General features: G+C 25.4%; 2 protein-coding genes and 1 long non-coding RNA gene across 3 annotated transcripts; 1 reads left to right on the plus strand and 2 right to left on the minus strand.

The window, feature by feature from the left end:
• Positions 1-36: 36 nt before the first annotated feature.
• Positions 37-1,231, minus strand: LOC127291053 (uncharacterized). Its single transcript, XM_051319963.1, has 3 exons — positions 1,103-1,231; positions 582-1,022; positions 37-505 (listed from the first exon to the last, which is right to left on the minus strand). The coding sequence occupies exons 1-3, from the start codon at positions 1,164-1,166 to the stop codon at positions 285-287; spliced, it is 726 nt and encodes a 241-aa protein (XP_051175920.1). The 5' UTR covers positions 1,167-1,231; the 3' UTR covers positions 37-284.
• A 115-nt stretch (positions 1,232-1,346) lies between these two features.
• On the plus strand, positions 1,347-13,076 carry LOC127291054 (uncharacterized). Its single transcript, XR_007844530.1, has 4 exons — positions 1,347-1,848; positions 6,161-6,372; positions 11,434-11,696; positions 12,660-13,076. It is a non-coding gene; the product is annotated as an uncharacterized LOC127291054 (long non-coding RNA).
• A 340-nt stretch (positions 13,077-13,416) lies between these two features.
• Positions 13,417-17,431, minus strand: LOC127287976 (odorant receptor 13a-like). The gene is made up of 6 exons (XM_051315146.1): positions 16,925-17,431; positions 16,409-16,745; positions 16,099-16,341; positions 15,534-15,644; positions 15,109-15,264; positions 13,417-14,925 (listed from the first exon to the last, which is right to left on the minus strand). The coding sequence occupies exons 1-6, from the start codon at positions 17,167-17,169 to the stop codon at positions 14,872-14,874; spliced, it is 1,146 nt and encodes a 381-aa protein (XP_051171103.1). The 5' UTR covers positions 17,170-17,431; the 3' UTR covers positions 13,417-14,871.
• Between the last annotated feature and the right edge of the window lie 72 nt (positions 17,432-17,503).

Raw genomic sequence — 17,503 nt, forward strand, 5'->3', positions numbered from 1 at the left:
CTAAGGTCTTACATTATTAAAATATGTAGATTATGATTATATTTGAATACATTTTATTTATAACAAGAAAACAAGATTGATAATTCATTAGGAGATTTAAATTTATTTTTTTTTAGTATTTTATTATTTTTTAACAGTTTAAAGATTCACTTTTAATTGTATAAAACAAGAAAACTTACTTGACAGTATAACAAACTTAACATTTCTCCAAAAAATCATCTAGTAATAAAGAATGAGGTAAACTTATAAATAGAAACCATTTATTGTAAATTGTAATTTTCGAATTAATTATTTTCTAAGGAATCATCATCATCATCACTATAATCTAAATCAGAAATACAGTCACTCACGCCTTCCTTTACAGTCAAGGATTTTAATTTTTCTAATAAATCTTCTCGCATTGTCTTACTTCCTCCTTCTTCGTCTTTCTCTTCCTTTTCTGTCTTATCAGAAACCTTGTTGCATTCACTTAATTCAGTTTGGTTTTCAGCAGATGTTTTCTTGACTGTAATAGAAAATAAAAAATATATAAAACTTATTTTACCATTGCTATTGTACTATTTTTAATGCAGTTAATTAACCTTTTTGATTCATGTAACGAATAAATGTTCTTCTCTTTCTTTCAGGTAATTCCTTAAGCATCAATTGTAATTCAGCATCCAATTTCAATTGTTCTTCGGGAGTTGGTTGTGCTTCAATTAATTCAGCTTTAAGTCCACATTTTGGACAGACATCTCTTTCTTTAGCACAATTTCCACACATTATATGGTAAGCATGTTTTACAACTTTTTGTTCGCATTTTGCACATTTTGCTGGTGTTTTGAGACACTTAAATTTTTTGTATTTTATTTTCCATTCAATTATTTTTTTACATCTCTCACAAACATTATTAACTTGTATGCTATTTATTGTTTTTGTTTTTTGCGATTTATCATGAAGATCATTTTTGAAAACATGACGATTTTGATATTTTTGAGGCCTTGTTCGTTTTGCATTTCCTCTTTGGGAACTCATTTTGTATTCTGTTTTTTAAAATAAATACTAATTTAATAATTTTCTAAGTTGTTAATAAATTATAATATATATTTAATTGCAAATTTACCTTTTATATGTTTGTTTTTAGTTTTTTGTTGTCCATGTGCTAATTCTAGGTTATTATGGATCATATAAACAAGTCTAGAACTATAATGATGGAAGAAGGGTAAGTCACGTTTGAAAAAAACACTTTCCAATGATGCTCACTAGAGGCGTAACGATCGTTACGCTGTAACGGCTTTAAGTGGACAATTTTCGAAACAGAGTTTCCCTTCATAAGTGAAACTGAATGTTTAATGTCCTCTATAGATTCTGGATCTGTTTGTAATTCAAAGTTTTCCGTTACATTACATTACAATTGTTTTATCAAGAAGTCATAATAGAAGAAGAAAAAGATTACATTACAATATTAAACAAATGTAACACATGAAATATGTTTCATATACTGGGCTATATAATATTTGGAATTTATATTTTTACTTAGCTTAACAGTGTAATAAAATTTTTGGTCAAACAACAAAATAGGTGAGTCATTAGTTAGTGTCCTTTTATATACAAATAATCTAAAGAGGATGCCAATGAATAAGGATTTTATGATTGTAACAATTAATTGAATCAACTTTGAACATAAATTGAACCTCCATTAAACTTTGGACGCAAATTATGAACATATATCGGACTTACATAATCTATTTTGATCCATCTTGAACCTGCATTGAAACTATTTTAAATCTACATTGGACCTACATTTGACAAATTGAACCAAGTTTGACCCAGGAGCGGTGGAAGGTGGACATATGGACGGACGTCAAAGTAAGTTTTTGAAGAAGAATAGTTTTAATTATCGATTTAAGAAAGAAATATTTGGGATTAAAAAAAACATGTACATTTATGATATTAATTTTAACCTGATTAAAAATCGACTATTTCATACTCAGATCTAATGAAAGTTAAAGGAATTATTAATAATTTTTGAAATTTATTTAAGTAATGGAATACAAATAGCATATTTTCTAAAATGTATAATTTATTTAAATTCAAAATTTGCTTCTATTTTCTTCCTATTTCCAATAATCTCAAATTAGAAAGAAAGAAATTTTCAATTACAAAATGCAAAATTAGCTAAAAAGAAAAGCTAAAAAATTTGAAATGAATAAAGTTGAAAATTTTCTATTGTCTATTTTAAATTTTATTTAATTTCTTTTCAATTCGATTACTAAAAATTAATTTTGTGAATTTACTTAGGTCATAACAGATTTATCTGAAAACTTGGATTCGATTTTTTTGTGGAATTAAAGAGAATCTATTTCTATTCTATACGTAAAAAGATGGAATTAATTTTTTAAATTTCATTTGTAACCGCGGGTATAAAAAATTAAATTAAAAATAAAATTTTTGCAAATAGTACGCCGAAGAAGCTGCATTGATGACAAGAGAGAAATATTGATTTCCCGGAACGATATCTGATAAATATAGTCAGTCTGCGCTTCTGAAATTAGATTCATTTGTGAAAATGATTATTCATTTGAATTTTTTTTCTAAATGACTGCATCTGTTGTTATACACACATATATATTATATAGACTGTATATAGTGGGGTCACTTCAGGTCGAAAGTTCGCCAGGGCAATCTATAGATAGAGTCTCGCCTGTCCTGACAGGTGAAACGAGATAAAATATTCAGTTGGATTCGCGCGACTGAATGTCAATCTGTCAACTATCCTGCAGACTCAGAAGCACATTGAGTGCAGTAGCAAACATTAGGCGACGTCGACGCTGACTCCAATTCTAACGCGGCGGTGATGCCCTTACACGCGCAGCATCCGCTTGCCAAATAGGCAACGAATTAACCGAACTTTGAAATGCTTTTAAAATTTCAATAATACATGTCTGACCCATATCCACCCCATCCCTTTAATTTTCATCCAGACGATGAGTTTGACAACAATATTTATACATGTATGGTATGTGCTATATGTCCCTTAAAATAACGTTTTTATAATATAATATTATTGACATTCCGATGAGTTGAAATTATAAGAGTTTGTTAAAGATCAAAGTTATGTAGGAAATATTCAGGAAACTTATATAGTATTATGTAAATATACTTGACTTCCAGTATTGATAATTCTATATATAAAATGGATTTTCGAAAAATTAAGTAAAATTCCTTTTCCAGTGAATATGGAGATTTAATCGTAATTTTATTTTATTTTTCTATCTGAAATTAGTACAAATAAATAAATAATTTATCATTTTGTTAGTGTATTGTTTTGCAAGATTTGTATAAATAAGCAATTTTTATAATTGCGGTTCATTATTTTTTTTTATCTTTTAAAGATTATCTATTTTGTCGATTTTTGGAAATTCTGATAGTATGAATATCCTAATTTCCGCAAATCGACGGATCACTTCAGACTTAAAGATATTTTATAAATATCCGGATGCTGCTAGGGGACGTATAGAAATGTAAATTTATTATCCTATTGGAAAAGGTCATCGTCCTCTTCTTCTGAATGTTTACATATACAGGAAGCCATATCAGAGTTTAAAAAAAATTGTTTTTCAAACTTTTGTATTAATTCTGACAAAATATTTATTATATATTTCACTATCATTTTCGATTTAATTAAAAATTGTGACATATTTGACAATGGCTGCTTAGAAAAATCTTTATTTTTATTTTTAATGTAAATTTAGATTAAATTTAATAATAATTAATTATAATATAGTAAAATAACAATAATAATACAAAATTATAATTTAATAATAATTTAATTTAGTGTAATCAAAACATAAATTTAATTTTCAATACTTATTCATATTTGCTTTATATACGAAATATTAAATTTTGTATATTTGTAAATTTAATGAAAATGCATATTAAATTTCAATACTTGGCTTCAAATACAAAATATTAAATTTAATACTTAAATTTTTCTACTAAGTGAAGATTTGTTTTATATATTGTTTGTAAAATTACATGTTAAACCTGTAACTTCTTTCTTTAAATACATTTAAAAATTTTATAATTTCAATTTTTTTTTTAAATAAACATGCTAATCAATCATATTACAATTTTTAATGTTTTCAAAATATATACATATATTCATACAACAATACCGTACGATTGTTGTTAACTTTGTATAACTATACTGTAAGCTTATACATGAATATTAATAATTTAATAATTATATAATAATAATAAAAATAATAATATAATAATTATATCTTCGTTCGAAAAATGAATTAATACAAACCAAACGTTTATTTAGAATCAAATAAATTTCGTTTGAAATAACCAAAAAATTATATTAATACAAAAAAATGGTATATTTATTTGGTTTAAACAAAATATTTCTTTGAATGTAAGAAATACGTATTTACATGTCAGTTATACGTATGTATAAATTTATATATTTGAATGAAACAAACATTTTGTTATATAACGAAATTCATTAAAAAATATAAATTTTATTATTTCTTAATTATATTGATATAATATTATTATTATATTACAATTATACACTGAAAAAAAATTTGATTCAAATAATCGATTACTTGACTATTATTAAATAAATGTTTATTTGTATTAAATAATTATTATTTGATTCAAGTAAATATTTATTGGATAATAGTATAAGTAACCGATTATTTGAATCAAATAGATTTTTTTTCAGTTTATATATAGGTACAATATTTTCTTAATCTTTCTTCATTATTGTACAATCTAAACGTTCAATTTCCCATATAAACAGGAAAATAAATTTCCTATGAACAATTCCTAAAGTGGATCTGTAATTTTCGAAATTATATTCAAAAACGAATAATTTCCTGATAATTATTATTATTATTATGATTAATATAATTATAAATTAATACATATAGAAAGTAATTTGAATTGTTTTAAATCTATGACGAATTATGATGAAATATGATGAATCTTTACTCTTACGTGATCATGATTATTGCCCGAAAGCCACTATCATATCAAGGCTTTCTGAGCAACAATCAAAAGCATCAAGAGTACGTATGTTTTGAGCCGACTATAATTGATGATCCTGCAGAATTGGTTTCATTAAATTAGTTATTATTATATAATACCAAATATTAATAAATGATTATTGAAGATTGAAGTATTTCCTTTCAAATAATAATAAAATTATAACATACATATTATATTTTAATGAAAACGAATTGGTAATTCTTAATTTTTAAAATGAAAATGAAATATTTCCTGAATATGGATATAGACAGAGTGTGTGTGTATACTTACTCAGATTTTCCAGACCTGGTATAAGACAATTTTTTTTTATCTGAAACATCAGGAGATCTTTTGATGTTTTCACCTAAAAACCTATTAATTGTTTTATATTATTAGATAGTTTTAGTGACAATGCTTTAATCATTCAAAAGAATATAATATCTAAGCTCGAAAAATTTTCTTACTGATATTTATGTGTTTTTTTGCTTATTATATGAACCAAAAACCATATTATATTTCGTCTAGAGATATGAGATAATGAAAAAGAGGATACAAGGATCTCGTGAGAAAGGAAAAGTATATATACATAGAATTGTGATTATGTCAGAGAATAACTCATATTACTATAAAAATTATTCTATATAGACTGAGACAGATAAAGTATTAAAAAGAAAAAAGTATGCAGATTATAAAAAAGATAGATAAAGTACTATAAATATTTTTTTGAAATTTGAAAAATTAAAATTAAATATATTCTGTATAATGAGAATTAAAAATAATATCATCACAGAGAAAGTATAATACAATTGCTAATAAATAAATTATTTTGTCAATTGTTAATAAAACAGATAATACTGATAATCAGTGAAAAATTTACTAAATGAAATTTAGTAGCTTTTCTTTATTTCATCAGTATAGAATTACACTTATTTCAAATTTATAAAGTTACATTCAAACTCTAACTAAAAAAACTACATTTAAACTACAACTAAAAATAATTTTAAAAGAAAACTCAAAAACTAATTTTAACTACTTATGAAAAAAATGCAACAAATAAATTTACGACACTGTTATTCCACCTGAACAGAAAATTGATATGTTTAATAATACCACCAATAGTAATAAATTTGTAAATTTACAGATATAAGCCGATCTAAAAAGCAGAAGTATGAAAACTGGGAGATGACTTCCGCACTGGTCCAAAGTCGACCAAGTCTCTGAGACAAATGATAACTATGGCTCTCGGATTTGTGCAAACTGCAGTGATCGAGTCTTCTAGTCGAGAGGGTTGAGAGGGTTAAATTCTCAATGGAGGGGGATGATGTTTCGTTCATTGCGCATGAGTCTACACAGGTGAGATAACCACCGCATCCCTTTTCAAAATCATACAACAATAATTTCACCTGTCTATTAAAGTGTCTCAATTCTCGCTATATAATGCTTTTGATATACTAATTCGATTATTCGCGAAATCTAGAAGAAGGTGAGCTTCTGCGATGCAGTTTGTGTAATTGCGTCAATCATTCGCTAATTTGAGTTCCAGACGTTTATATGACTTTAGATTCAAACGTAATTACTGCAAATAATTGATTTTACCTGCGGAGAAATATATTACTTGATTATAAGGATAATCGAACTATATATACATAAGAGATTGACTGACGGTTATCTAAAACTTATTAACGACAATTATATATATACCTTTGAAATAAGAAAAAATTAATTTACATCAGAAGAAGATGATGGAAAGATTATAAAAGTTTTTATAATATCCCAAACTGAAAATAATTATTTCGTTCAAATAATCGGTTATATTTGTAGCAAATATTTACTCGAAGCAAATAATTGTTTAGTGAATTTAATAAACTATATTTGTACTAATTAATTCTTTATTTGAATCAAATAATTTTTCTTTTTCAGTGCAGTGCGTGCAAAAAAATGTTCTAATTTTTATAAAAAAAATTATTAAAATTAGGATAACATTCCAGTTGGCAAAAAACCACCGAAAAAAAATCTCTGAAACTTTTTGGCAAATATGAAATGTTCTAAAATGTTTTAGGAGTGTTTCTAGAACAAGGGTGCGTTTTTTTGCCAACTGGAATGTTACCCTAGGTTTGATAATTTTTTTTTATTATAAATATTCCGTTAGATTAAAAGCACTTTTAGGTTTTAGATTTTTAAAAAAGATTTACTTAATCTTTTAAAATTAGAAATCAATAATCACTTATATTTTTATATACACGCTTCAGCACAACTTGTTGCACGAGTATTTTCTATTAGTTGCCTCAAATTTTCTGATGATAAATATATATTGTCAATCTTTCAAGAATATTTTTTTAATATTACACCGTAATATTTTGCTTTCAAAATACTTAAGCAATTATGTTTATTGATAACTTCATTTAAATTTATAATAAACCGCTCTAAATTAATAAATGTAATCTGAACAACTTGAGAATCCTTCTTTTTAGATATATATATATATAGGATTTTCTAGTTTTTTGCCCTCGAAAATCCTATATAGCTGACCTGAGAACTAACACGTGTCAACGAGATTATACAATTACGATTTAAGTGTAGGTCCGATAAAAGATTCGATTCTCTTTTACTATTATCCTCTCTACAAAAAAAAGTGTAATTTAACATATTTGAAATAATCTATTGACCATTGCCTGAAACATTAATGTAATATTGAGGAAACCTTCCACGAAATAGTGGAAGCTTATCCCTAAATATTTATAATTAAAAATTTCATAAATTTTGAACGCAAAAAATTTTAATATAATTCAAAAATAATTAAAGTATTATTAAAATTAATAATAAATAATGTATATTTAATTATTGAATTATTTACCGCAATGATATATACATACCTTATTTTACTGAGATATATTTATAATTTCAAAATCAATGCGACGAACACAAGATTTATTTTATATCCGATTGCATACATAAATAAGATATCGGATAAAAGCATTTTTTAAGCTAATTTCCATCTGTTCCAACACTATTAAATAACAAAATAGAAGTTTGAAGAAAAATGATACACATTTTAATTTTTTGATTTTCAAAATTATCTTCTATTATCGATGCGTGATTCTAGTTTATGTATATATATATATATATTGCACATTAAAAATATATTAGTAATTAAACGGCAATATCTTTATATAGTTAATATTTCTCACATATTTCACTAAAATTATAATGTTTCCGAAAAAACGATTAGAAGATTAAACGATAAATCAAACATACTCAGAGACATACTCAGAGACAACTAAATTCCAAACACAGTACCAATCTCGTGTTTCTCATACTTGTCTACAGCTTCTTTATCCCTTCTCTTTTTCTTTTCCACCACTTTTATTCTCTTTCACTCTTTTCTTCCCCACTTATATGGTGTCTTTCTCCTTTAGCTGAGATTTTTTTCAAGATGAGAATTCTCTCCCTTTTTTTTTAAAACGCATAAAACAATACGAGAAATTGTTTCTTTTATTTTTCTTTCACACTGAAAAAATTTGTTATTTCATTCAAATAATCGGTTACTTGACTATTATCAAATAAATATTTACTGGAATTAAATAATTTTTATAACAATTATATAAATTGTGTTTGAACTAATAATTTCTTTATTTGAAACAAATACGATTTAATTGATGATAATAATAATTATTTTTATTTTTCCTTTTGATAGAATCAAATATAAATTGATTTTGATATCCTGAAATTACATCAAAGAAGGAAAAGTACGTCAAAATGCTATTTTCAAATAAGAAATCAATTTAATCTTGTAATTCGTACAATATATACAACAAAAAAATCTAATACACATGATCCGATTGATCTGGAAGTTTCACATTTGTTATCTTACAAGTTTCTTGATTATAAATTGATGGGAATTTGATGGAAGTGAACATCAGAAGAGAGAATCATTTTTGAAAGAAAGCTAAAATTGGAAATAATAGAAAAAAGAATTAATATCAATTTCTAGATAGAATTATTCTAACAATTAATGAAATCATGTAATGATTATATACAGGATTTGTTGATTCTTTTTGACAATAAGGGAATAATTAACAATCTGATTCAAGATTATATGATTCCTTTTCAAATAAATATATACAGAATATAATATATAATAATAATTCAAATAAAAATTATTTGGTTTAAATAAATATTTATTTGAATCAAATAAATTTTTTTTTTTCAGTGTACTTATATGTAAATTTCTTATATATTTTCTTTCAGTGTAATATTGTATTGTTATGAAACAAATTAAATTGAATCAACGAGTTTATAGGTGTCGTTTTATTCAAGATGGTTTCTTTCAAGAAAAGGCTTTGCTTATCCCTGTTCTTATTATTCTGTAGTTACCATGGAAACGAATTTAGGAGATGGTGTGTGCGACCAATCCCCCACGCATTTCAAACGGGGTTGCTTTACACTATATAACACTCTGCGATGCTAAAAAAGTGTCGATTTTAAATAAATACTCAAATATAAAAATCTTTTCATTCAAAAATTTATCGTTTATTTTAATAATAATAGAGAATCAAAGGGACCCATATTTAATAATGAAATTAGAATATTATATAGTACTGAAATTGCTTTTTTTTGCAGAATTATAAAGAGCAATTTTTCTTTGTTTTTAAAAAATTTGTGAAAATTGGAGAGCAAGTATAAAGCAAAATATAAGGAAGAAAGCAATTTGCAGAAGCCACGGGGACCCGTTAATTGTGCGATCAGCTGAGACGAATGTCGTCGTCTTTCAATGTTCAAGGAACTTCGTTAACCATAAGTATCCCAAAGCGGTAAATTTCACAAAGTGTAAAAAAGAAGTTCTACTTCTTTCTCAAAACCTCTAAAGAAACAATACTTTCAAATATAAAAAAAAGGCAGAGGTCCGTTATACATTCGCAGTACATATTACAACTGAAGCGAAACAAAGTGTGAAGCTATGTTTGGCTGCGTTGAAACCAAATCGAAACAGTAACAATAACCTTACGGTACGACGATACTTTTTTTAAATACTTTCAAAATATAAAAAATTCTTGGGCTAAAAATCAAATCTTCAAACTATTAGTTTTTACCTTCTAGTTCTTTTGAAACGGAAAATGAAAAGTGGGAACGGGGTGAGTTTTGCGTAAATGTATGCTTCTTTAATTACACTTTCACTGATTATTGAAAATGACAGGAAACTCTTTCTCCTCGAGAAAAATAAAGACGAAAGTTTCTGATTAATGTTCGATCTATTTTGATACTTATTATTCCGAGGCATTTTAAATTTTGTTTCCGGACAGTTTCTATCCGTTTTTAAAATTCTATATTACAAAAAATTCTTTTCGAATCATTCCAAAGTTATTTAATTCTTTTGAATCCTGAAAATTTAAATATACAGCTTCGGAATGAAACGAATCGATTTGGAATGATTCGGAAAACATTTTTGATTGAGTTACATTATGTAGATTCGGACAAAAACTGACAAAAAAATTTTTAATTGCCTCCTGCCTCGGAATAATATATTATACTTACCAAAATTTATTGAACATTAATCCGCAACTTTCATCAAAATGATATCGTAAAATCAGCTAAATTTTTAATAATAAATCAATTTTTCGCTACCAAAATAACGTAATTTTAAATTGAAGAATATTTTCTTCTTCTATTTAAGAAAATATTTAGATTTAATATATCTATACAGTTTATTCAATTCAAATAAAAATTATTTGTTTCAAGTAAATATTTCATTTGATATAATAATCATCAAATGATTTGAATCAAGTAAATTTTTTTTCAGTGCGTTAAACGAATTCAAAATGTCGACCAAAACTTTTAAAATGCTGACTTATTTGCGGCTTCTATTATTATAATATTTAAAAAAAATCACTATTTTCTCTCAGTGAAGGAATAATAAATATAAAAAATTATTATTTAGTAAACATTTGGTTAATTGGCATATACCTATTGAATGGTAATTATATAGCTAATAATTACATGGTTCCTTATGTAGAATAGGAAATAGTAGATAGTTTAGCGCCATTTTGAAAAAAACCACCCTCAATTTCGGACGTTGGCTTTTACTCAAGGGAACAAAAGAGGAATGTGCCCAGGGGCTGGTATGGGACAATACAATTTTAGTAAAGGGAGTTGAGAGGGTGTAAAAGGAACGTCCTTCTCTTATAAAAATGATACCCATTGGTCAGATCATTCAGTTCAAATATCGATTTATTATACGTGTATACATTTTGCGACAATTGAATTTCTTATCGAATTATTTTTAACATTATATCGAAAAAAAGGTGTGGTCTATATAAAATTATATTAAAAGAAATTATTGGAAAATTGACCAAATCCAGTATTAATTAAAATAATCTTAATTGGTTATCCAAATTTAAAATTTCATTTTTTTTGCAGATATTCAAGAAAAATTTTTACAGAACGTTGTAGAGGAAAAGAAGAAAAGGAAAAAAACATTAACATTATACTATTTTATTCATTTTCCAAGAAGTAAATGGACGTCATTTTATAGTGCTTGCGGCATTTTAACGCAGAGATAGAATAAGACCTGCGAGTAGAAAAATATATGAGAAGAATGATTTTCAAGAAATACTTATAGACGCTTGGCGGTTCGCTCATAAAAACTTTATGGCACCGTGGAAATAAGAACGAAGCAACAGGTATGGTGTCTGTTTTAGCGTTATTTTGTAATTACTTATGCCGTCCAACAAACTGACTTTGCCACACTGATAAACTGGTGTATACTATACTTTTGTGTAAACTCCCTAAGTCATTTTAGATATCATTCATCATTTTTAGTAAATTTATTTAATGGTACTATACAAGTAGAGAAGTATATAGTGAATATGAAAAAGTTTACGAAACGCAGGGTTTAGTTATTATTTTTTTTTATAGAAACTCTAAAATTTTTTGTAAAAAATGTCATAAATTCTTTTTTACTTGCCTAAAATATTATTGAAACCGGAATATTGAGTATTCGAATGTAAGAAGTTATGCTATGTGCACTTTCTGAGATAATTTTTTCAAACTTAATTTAATAGTCATTGCATACCTGCGCTCACAAACTGTAAAAAAAAGAGAGGTGTTTTATTTTGAAGTTCTTTTTAGAACATCAGACATTAGAATCTTGTTAAGACACTACAAATATATTCTCAAAATAAGACATATACCTTACAAAAGAGTTTATTTCTTTATATTAAAAAAAAACCTTAGATACCCCAAGAGAACTCTTATATTTATAAAATAAAATATATTTGAATCAAAAATATATTTGTCGCAAAGCCTAGTAACTTTTTATTTTTTACAAATAAAATATTTTATTCAGAACAAATAATATTTTATTTAGCGCAAATAAAATTTTTTGTTTAAATCAAATAAATGAAGGCATTTTTATTTTTGTAAGCCAGATTACTTGTTAAATAAATAAATAAAATTTTTTTTAAAACAAAATTAATTTGAAACTAATAAAATGTATTTGGCTCTGTAACAAATTTATCTTTTTTCTGAGTGTAGTTCAGAATAAAACATATTGGATTCATTATAAGAACTTTACAATCAAACTTTTATATATATATTTACTAATAGTGTATCTTTTTCATTTTTTCTTTCATCCTTTTTTTCAGATAATTTTACATTTTGTTAACTCACGCTCACATAATTTCAAGGGTAAAGCCGGCCTGACTAGAAAACCTTAAACGTCTAACAGGGATACGCTTATGGGGTGATCTACCCCTACAAAACCCCATGTCTAACCCTCTTTCTCCAATTCTGAGCGGATTGTGAAACCCGCTGCTTTTTTTCAACTCTTAGATCTGCAGGATGCCGAAAAAACCGTTCGTAGCAATCAGTGAGCATATATATATTATATAATAGCCTAAAGTTTTTTTTTAATTCTATCGTACCTTTTTAGAAAAAGGCATTATCTACGCATTTTTTTTATGAAAAATGAAATTTTAATGCCGTTCGATTCATATAATGAAAAAACGATATCTATTTCCGGAAAATTTAATATTTTATAATATAGTCAAATAACATACAATGATGGAAAAAAAATGTATTTGATTTCAATTTTGAAATTTTGAAATTTTAATTAAATATTCATTTAATTTTTTGAAAAGAAATAATTTTTAAAATCGGTTACTTGGCTATTAACTAATAAATATTTACTCGAACCAGGAATTTTTATTTGAACCAATAAATTTTGTATTTGAAACAAATACCATGTAATTGACTCAAATAATAAATATTTATTTGGGTTCAAGTAAATATTTATTTGATAATAGTCAAGTAACCGATTATTTGAATCAAATAAATTTTTTTTGTTTCTTGAATAATTTATAGTACATATAATGAATTTATTTCTTAGAAAACCAATAAATTTCAATTTCTTCAAATCAAGATAAAAAAGCCCTAATTTTTTTTAAATGTTTAGACAGTTCTGCTATCCTCATCGAAACGTAAAAACGAGAAACTTATAGCTGCAAGTCGTCGAACTGTCAATTATTTGAATCAAGTAAAATTTTTTTTTCAGTGTATATAATTAAAAGGGATTAAAACTAAATTTTAAATTAAGCCAAAGTATAAAAAATAATTTAAGAATACATTTTAAATAAGTTTTTACGCACGATAACAAGAAATAAAATTTTTATTAATTAAGAAAGACGTCAAAAAGTTTTTACACAAGGGTAAAATTATTTGAATATAATTTGAACTTACTTTTTTATGGAATATCTTTTTTTTAAAGATGTTTCCCAATATCGATAATAGTATAGTGTATAGGTTTTTTTTTTTTTTTTTTAAAAAAAGTCGATCAGCGAGAAATGATGTGTTATGGTAAGATGAGGAATTCACGGCAGCGTACAAAATTGATTTTGACTGCTTCAGTAGAATGATCAATCTGCTCGAACCGATTGAACTTATCGATTGAAGAGAACCAATCATAAGTTACACTGACAATGAGAAGGAAGAGGTTCTACGGGAACAAATTAGTGTGACGATACTCTTCCTAACGTCATATTGAAACCACCTCTTTTCGTTCCTCTTCTTCTTCTTCTTCTTCTTTCTCCTCCTCTTCATCTAAGATCAACTCTCTTCATTAAAAGTCTCTTTCTGCTTTCATCGCTTTTTTAAAAATTCTTTTCAAGTTTTTTATATATCCTTTTTTTTGTTTTGCTTTCTCTCTTTTTTTATATCACCTAAATTCTAAAACTAATTCATCTATTCCTCGAAATACTTTTAAAAAGTTTTTTTCTATCACTTTAAATAATTTAGATGTTTTTTCCACCCATACACACACATCACTTTAATTTATATGCTATAGAAAATTAAAAAAAAAATTAAATATTATCAAGTTTCTGAGCAAAATTTTTCTGTTATATAAAACGCGACGCGGATGAGTTGAAAATAAAAAGAAAACTAAAGGCACGCGCTTCTCCGTAAAACATACTGGTGAGCGACTGGCTCGGCTTCATTCTCAAAATCGGGGTTAGCGTTATTATTATTTAAAACAACCCTTCGAGCGATCAAGTAGGGGGTAAGTTTCGAATCAGGGGCTGTCTTCATACAAGAAATAGGAAGGGGGTGAGTCAAAAGTTGGGGTAAACTTTAGAAGGGTGAACGACACGCGATTTTTAGGTCCAGGTGTCAGCATCCAGCAGGGTTTAAAAAAAAAGAATAAAAAAGAGAATTTCAAACGAGACTTTTATTTTTTATCAGTTTTTTATTTTACTGCTAAAGAATATAAAAATTCCAATTTAACAAATACGTATAAAAATAATTTGTTATATAATTTTATTGATTATGTGACTATTTATTTATTATCGGTTTTGTATAACTTTACACAAGTGTTGTTCTTAATACTGATAAATAAGATACTGATGTTTTCAAAATCTGTAAATAAGATTAAATATTCTTTTAATATTTTCAATTTTACACTGCATTTTTTTTTTTTTTTTTATTGTGAATTTTCCCTGAAAATTCTAAAATTGCAAAGGAGAAATAGAGTGCCGTGATTTAAAAAAATAATTTCGGATGCTGTGGTATTATTTTTTTTCAAAAAATAAAATTACTTACATTTGCAAAACTTCCAATGGATAATGCAGCAAATTTTCCAACAGTCAATTGTAATGGTTGATGTGTTCTTTTCATTACCAATAATAACAATTTAATATCTTTTGGTTTCAATTTATACCAAGAACAACTATAAATTCTTTGAGAAATATCTGCACTCTAGAAATATGTGAAAAGTTAATTTAAAAAAAATTTATTATCGGTATTATATTTATTAATCGGTTACTTGACTTATCAAATAAATATTTATTTCTATTTAAAAATTAATTATTTAATTAAATAGTAATTAAATTTTGTTTCAAATACAGAAATTATTGGTTCAAAAACAATTTATTTAATTCAGTTAAAAATTATTTAGTTCAAGTAAATATTTATTTGATAACCGATTTATTAAATAAAAACTTATTTAATATTAATAATTTACGAACCTTTGTTATTAAAAATTCTCCGGCAAAACAAAAAGCAAATGCTTGCCATAACATTAAAATTATAAACATAATAAATTTTAACATCATAATTATGTCATTTGTTCCATTCGACTATAAGTGAAATATTTTAGTATTATAGATTATTATATGTTTATTTGTAACATTAAGTTCCATGTAGAAAAAAAACTGTATAAATTCTCATCCAGAATATAATAATCCATATAATATGATCCCCCATATATGGGTTCCTTTTGGTTCCTTTTGTTAAAATGTTCACCAGAGAATTGGCACCGATATGGGATATCATGTGTTATTATACTCTGAGTGACTATATACATATATGGTTGGAAATCCATATGGGAACTTACTGGAAAAATATAGAAACTAATGATTATTAAATTTCAAATTTTCAAAACTTTATGAAGTTAAATTTACGGTAAAAAAGAAAAATTGCTAATAATTTATGACAAAATATTTGCTACATACTTCTCAAAGTATTATAAATATTTAATATATTAATTTCATATAAGTATTAATATTTATTTTTAAATTTCTAATAACTCACATTCATAATAATAAATCCTGTAAAACATATAACCATTGTACTGGAAAAAAATTGTATTAACGAAACATAAGTATAAATCGTCTCAAGCTTATTTAGCATATTTATTAACTTTTTATGTTCATTTACAATATTTTTTATTAGACATAAAAAATGTTGATTATTTTTCAATGAATAGCATGCAATTGATGATATTCCGTTAATATTTTTCATTAAAATTTCAATTAATCCACAAATATGAAAAACCTGCAAAAATTTAACCATAATTACTAAATTAATTTAAAAAAAGAAAGATTATAACTATTATACTTACTATTGTTCCAAGAAAAATCTCCGATAAAGCATCAGCAGAAACCATTAAAAAAATCAAAACAGTTTGAATTATTGTTATAATTTCAAAAAATGGTGTGAGACGATAATTGAAAGGATATGTTACATCTAAAACTAATTTTCTTGCCTCGACTGATTTATTAAAATATGAAAATAAAGTTTCTGGATAATAAAATAATGCAGCTAATAGATAAAGAATAGAATCGAGAATACAAAAAAGATTTGCATATTTAACATATTTTTCCATTATTTCTTCATTTTTAGAAAGTTTCAATTTTTTCCAATCTTCAGATATTTCTTCAATCAATAAATTTACATAGCTGCGTGTATAGAAATATATAAATAAATAATTCGATTCGAATTGGATATAGAATTATTGGAAATATTGAAGAAAATTTCCAGATTGAATATAGAATATTCATAAAATAAGAAAGAAGAATATATAATTATTCAATTCAAGCTTTTTCTTATATACTGATTTATTAATATAATTCCATACCGTCTATTATACCACATAATTAAAAATTTTAAAATTAATAACAAAAATGTCGAAAAATCACGAAACACATCCATCAATAATGGTACATTTTCAAAATTTTTATAAATATCTTGCAATTGAAATGGACAAATAATCACAAGCGTTGAACATAAAAGCAATTGTGGTACAGGATTTGGATTATTAGGCCAAAAACCAAGTATATTTAGTGCACCCACTAACGTCCAGTGAAATATTGGAATGTCCATTTTTTTAAAAAATAATTTCTAAATTGTAATTTTTTCTTAAATCTGCTTTTTTAAAAAAAAATAAATGCAGCTATTTTAAATTATACGCTATGATTGAATACATATTTCTTGAAATATATTTCAAATAAAATAATATCTCTCTAAAAGAAATAAAGTTTTGGGAGGAGCTGAGCCTATATACTTGTACATTATTTCTTACGCAATATCAAGAATATTCTCATAAAATAGTAAAATGGATCAAATCTAATAATTTATGTATATAGTGAGGTTTCTATACTTTTTTTCTGCAGAATATAAAGATTTGAATATTATTGATAAAAAGGCGCGTCGTGCT

This window comes from Leptopilina boulardi, unplaced genomic scaffold (assembly GCF_019393585.1).
Source record: "Leptopilina boulardi isolate dan_hultmark-lab unplaced genomic scaffold, ZJU_Lbou_2.1 LbouV2_123, whole genome shotgun sequence".
NCBI classification, from domain to species: Eukaryota; Metazoa; Arthropoda; class Insecta; order Hymenoptera; family Figitidae; genus Leptopilina; species Leptopilina boulardi.

What these genes read in the sequence shown, in the direction of transcription:
- LOC127291053 (XM_051319963.1), bottom strand. Translation starts at nt 1,166, where the DNA reads ATGATCCATAATAACCTAGAATTAGCACATGGACAACAAAAAACTAAA. An exon ending in TAAAAACAAACATATAAAAG is followed by an intron (nt 1,023 to 1,102) that starts GTAAATTTGCAA and finishes TTTAAAAAACAG; the next exon opens with AATACAAAATGAGTTCCCAA. An exon ending in TCGTTACATGAATCAAAAAG is followed by an intron (nt 506 to 581) that starts GTTAATTAACTG and finishes TTTCTATTACAG; the next exon opens with TCAAGAAAACATCTGCTGAA.
- LOC127287976 (XM_051315146.1), bottom strand. Translation starts at nt 17,169, where the DNA reads ATGGACATTCCAATATTTCACTGGACGTTAGTGGGTGCACTAAATATA. An exon ending in AGATTTTTCTTGGAACAATA is followed by an intron (nt 16,342 to 16,408) that starts GTAAGTATAATA and finishes AAATTTTTGCAG; the next exon opens with GTTTTTCATATTTGTGGATT. An exon ending in CCATTGGAAGTTTTGCAAAT is followed by an intron (nt 14,926 to 15,108) that starts GTAAGTAATTTT and finishes TCTTATTTACAG; the next exon opens with ATTTTGAAAACATCAGTATC.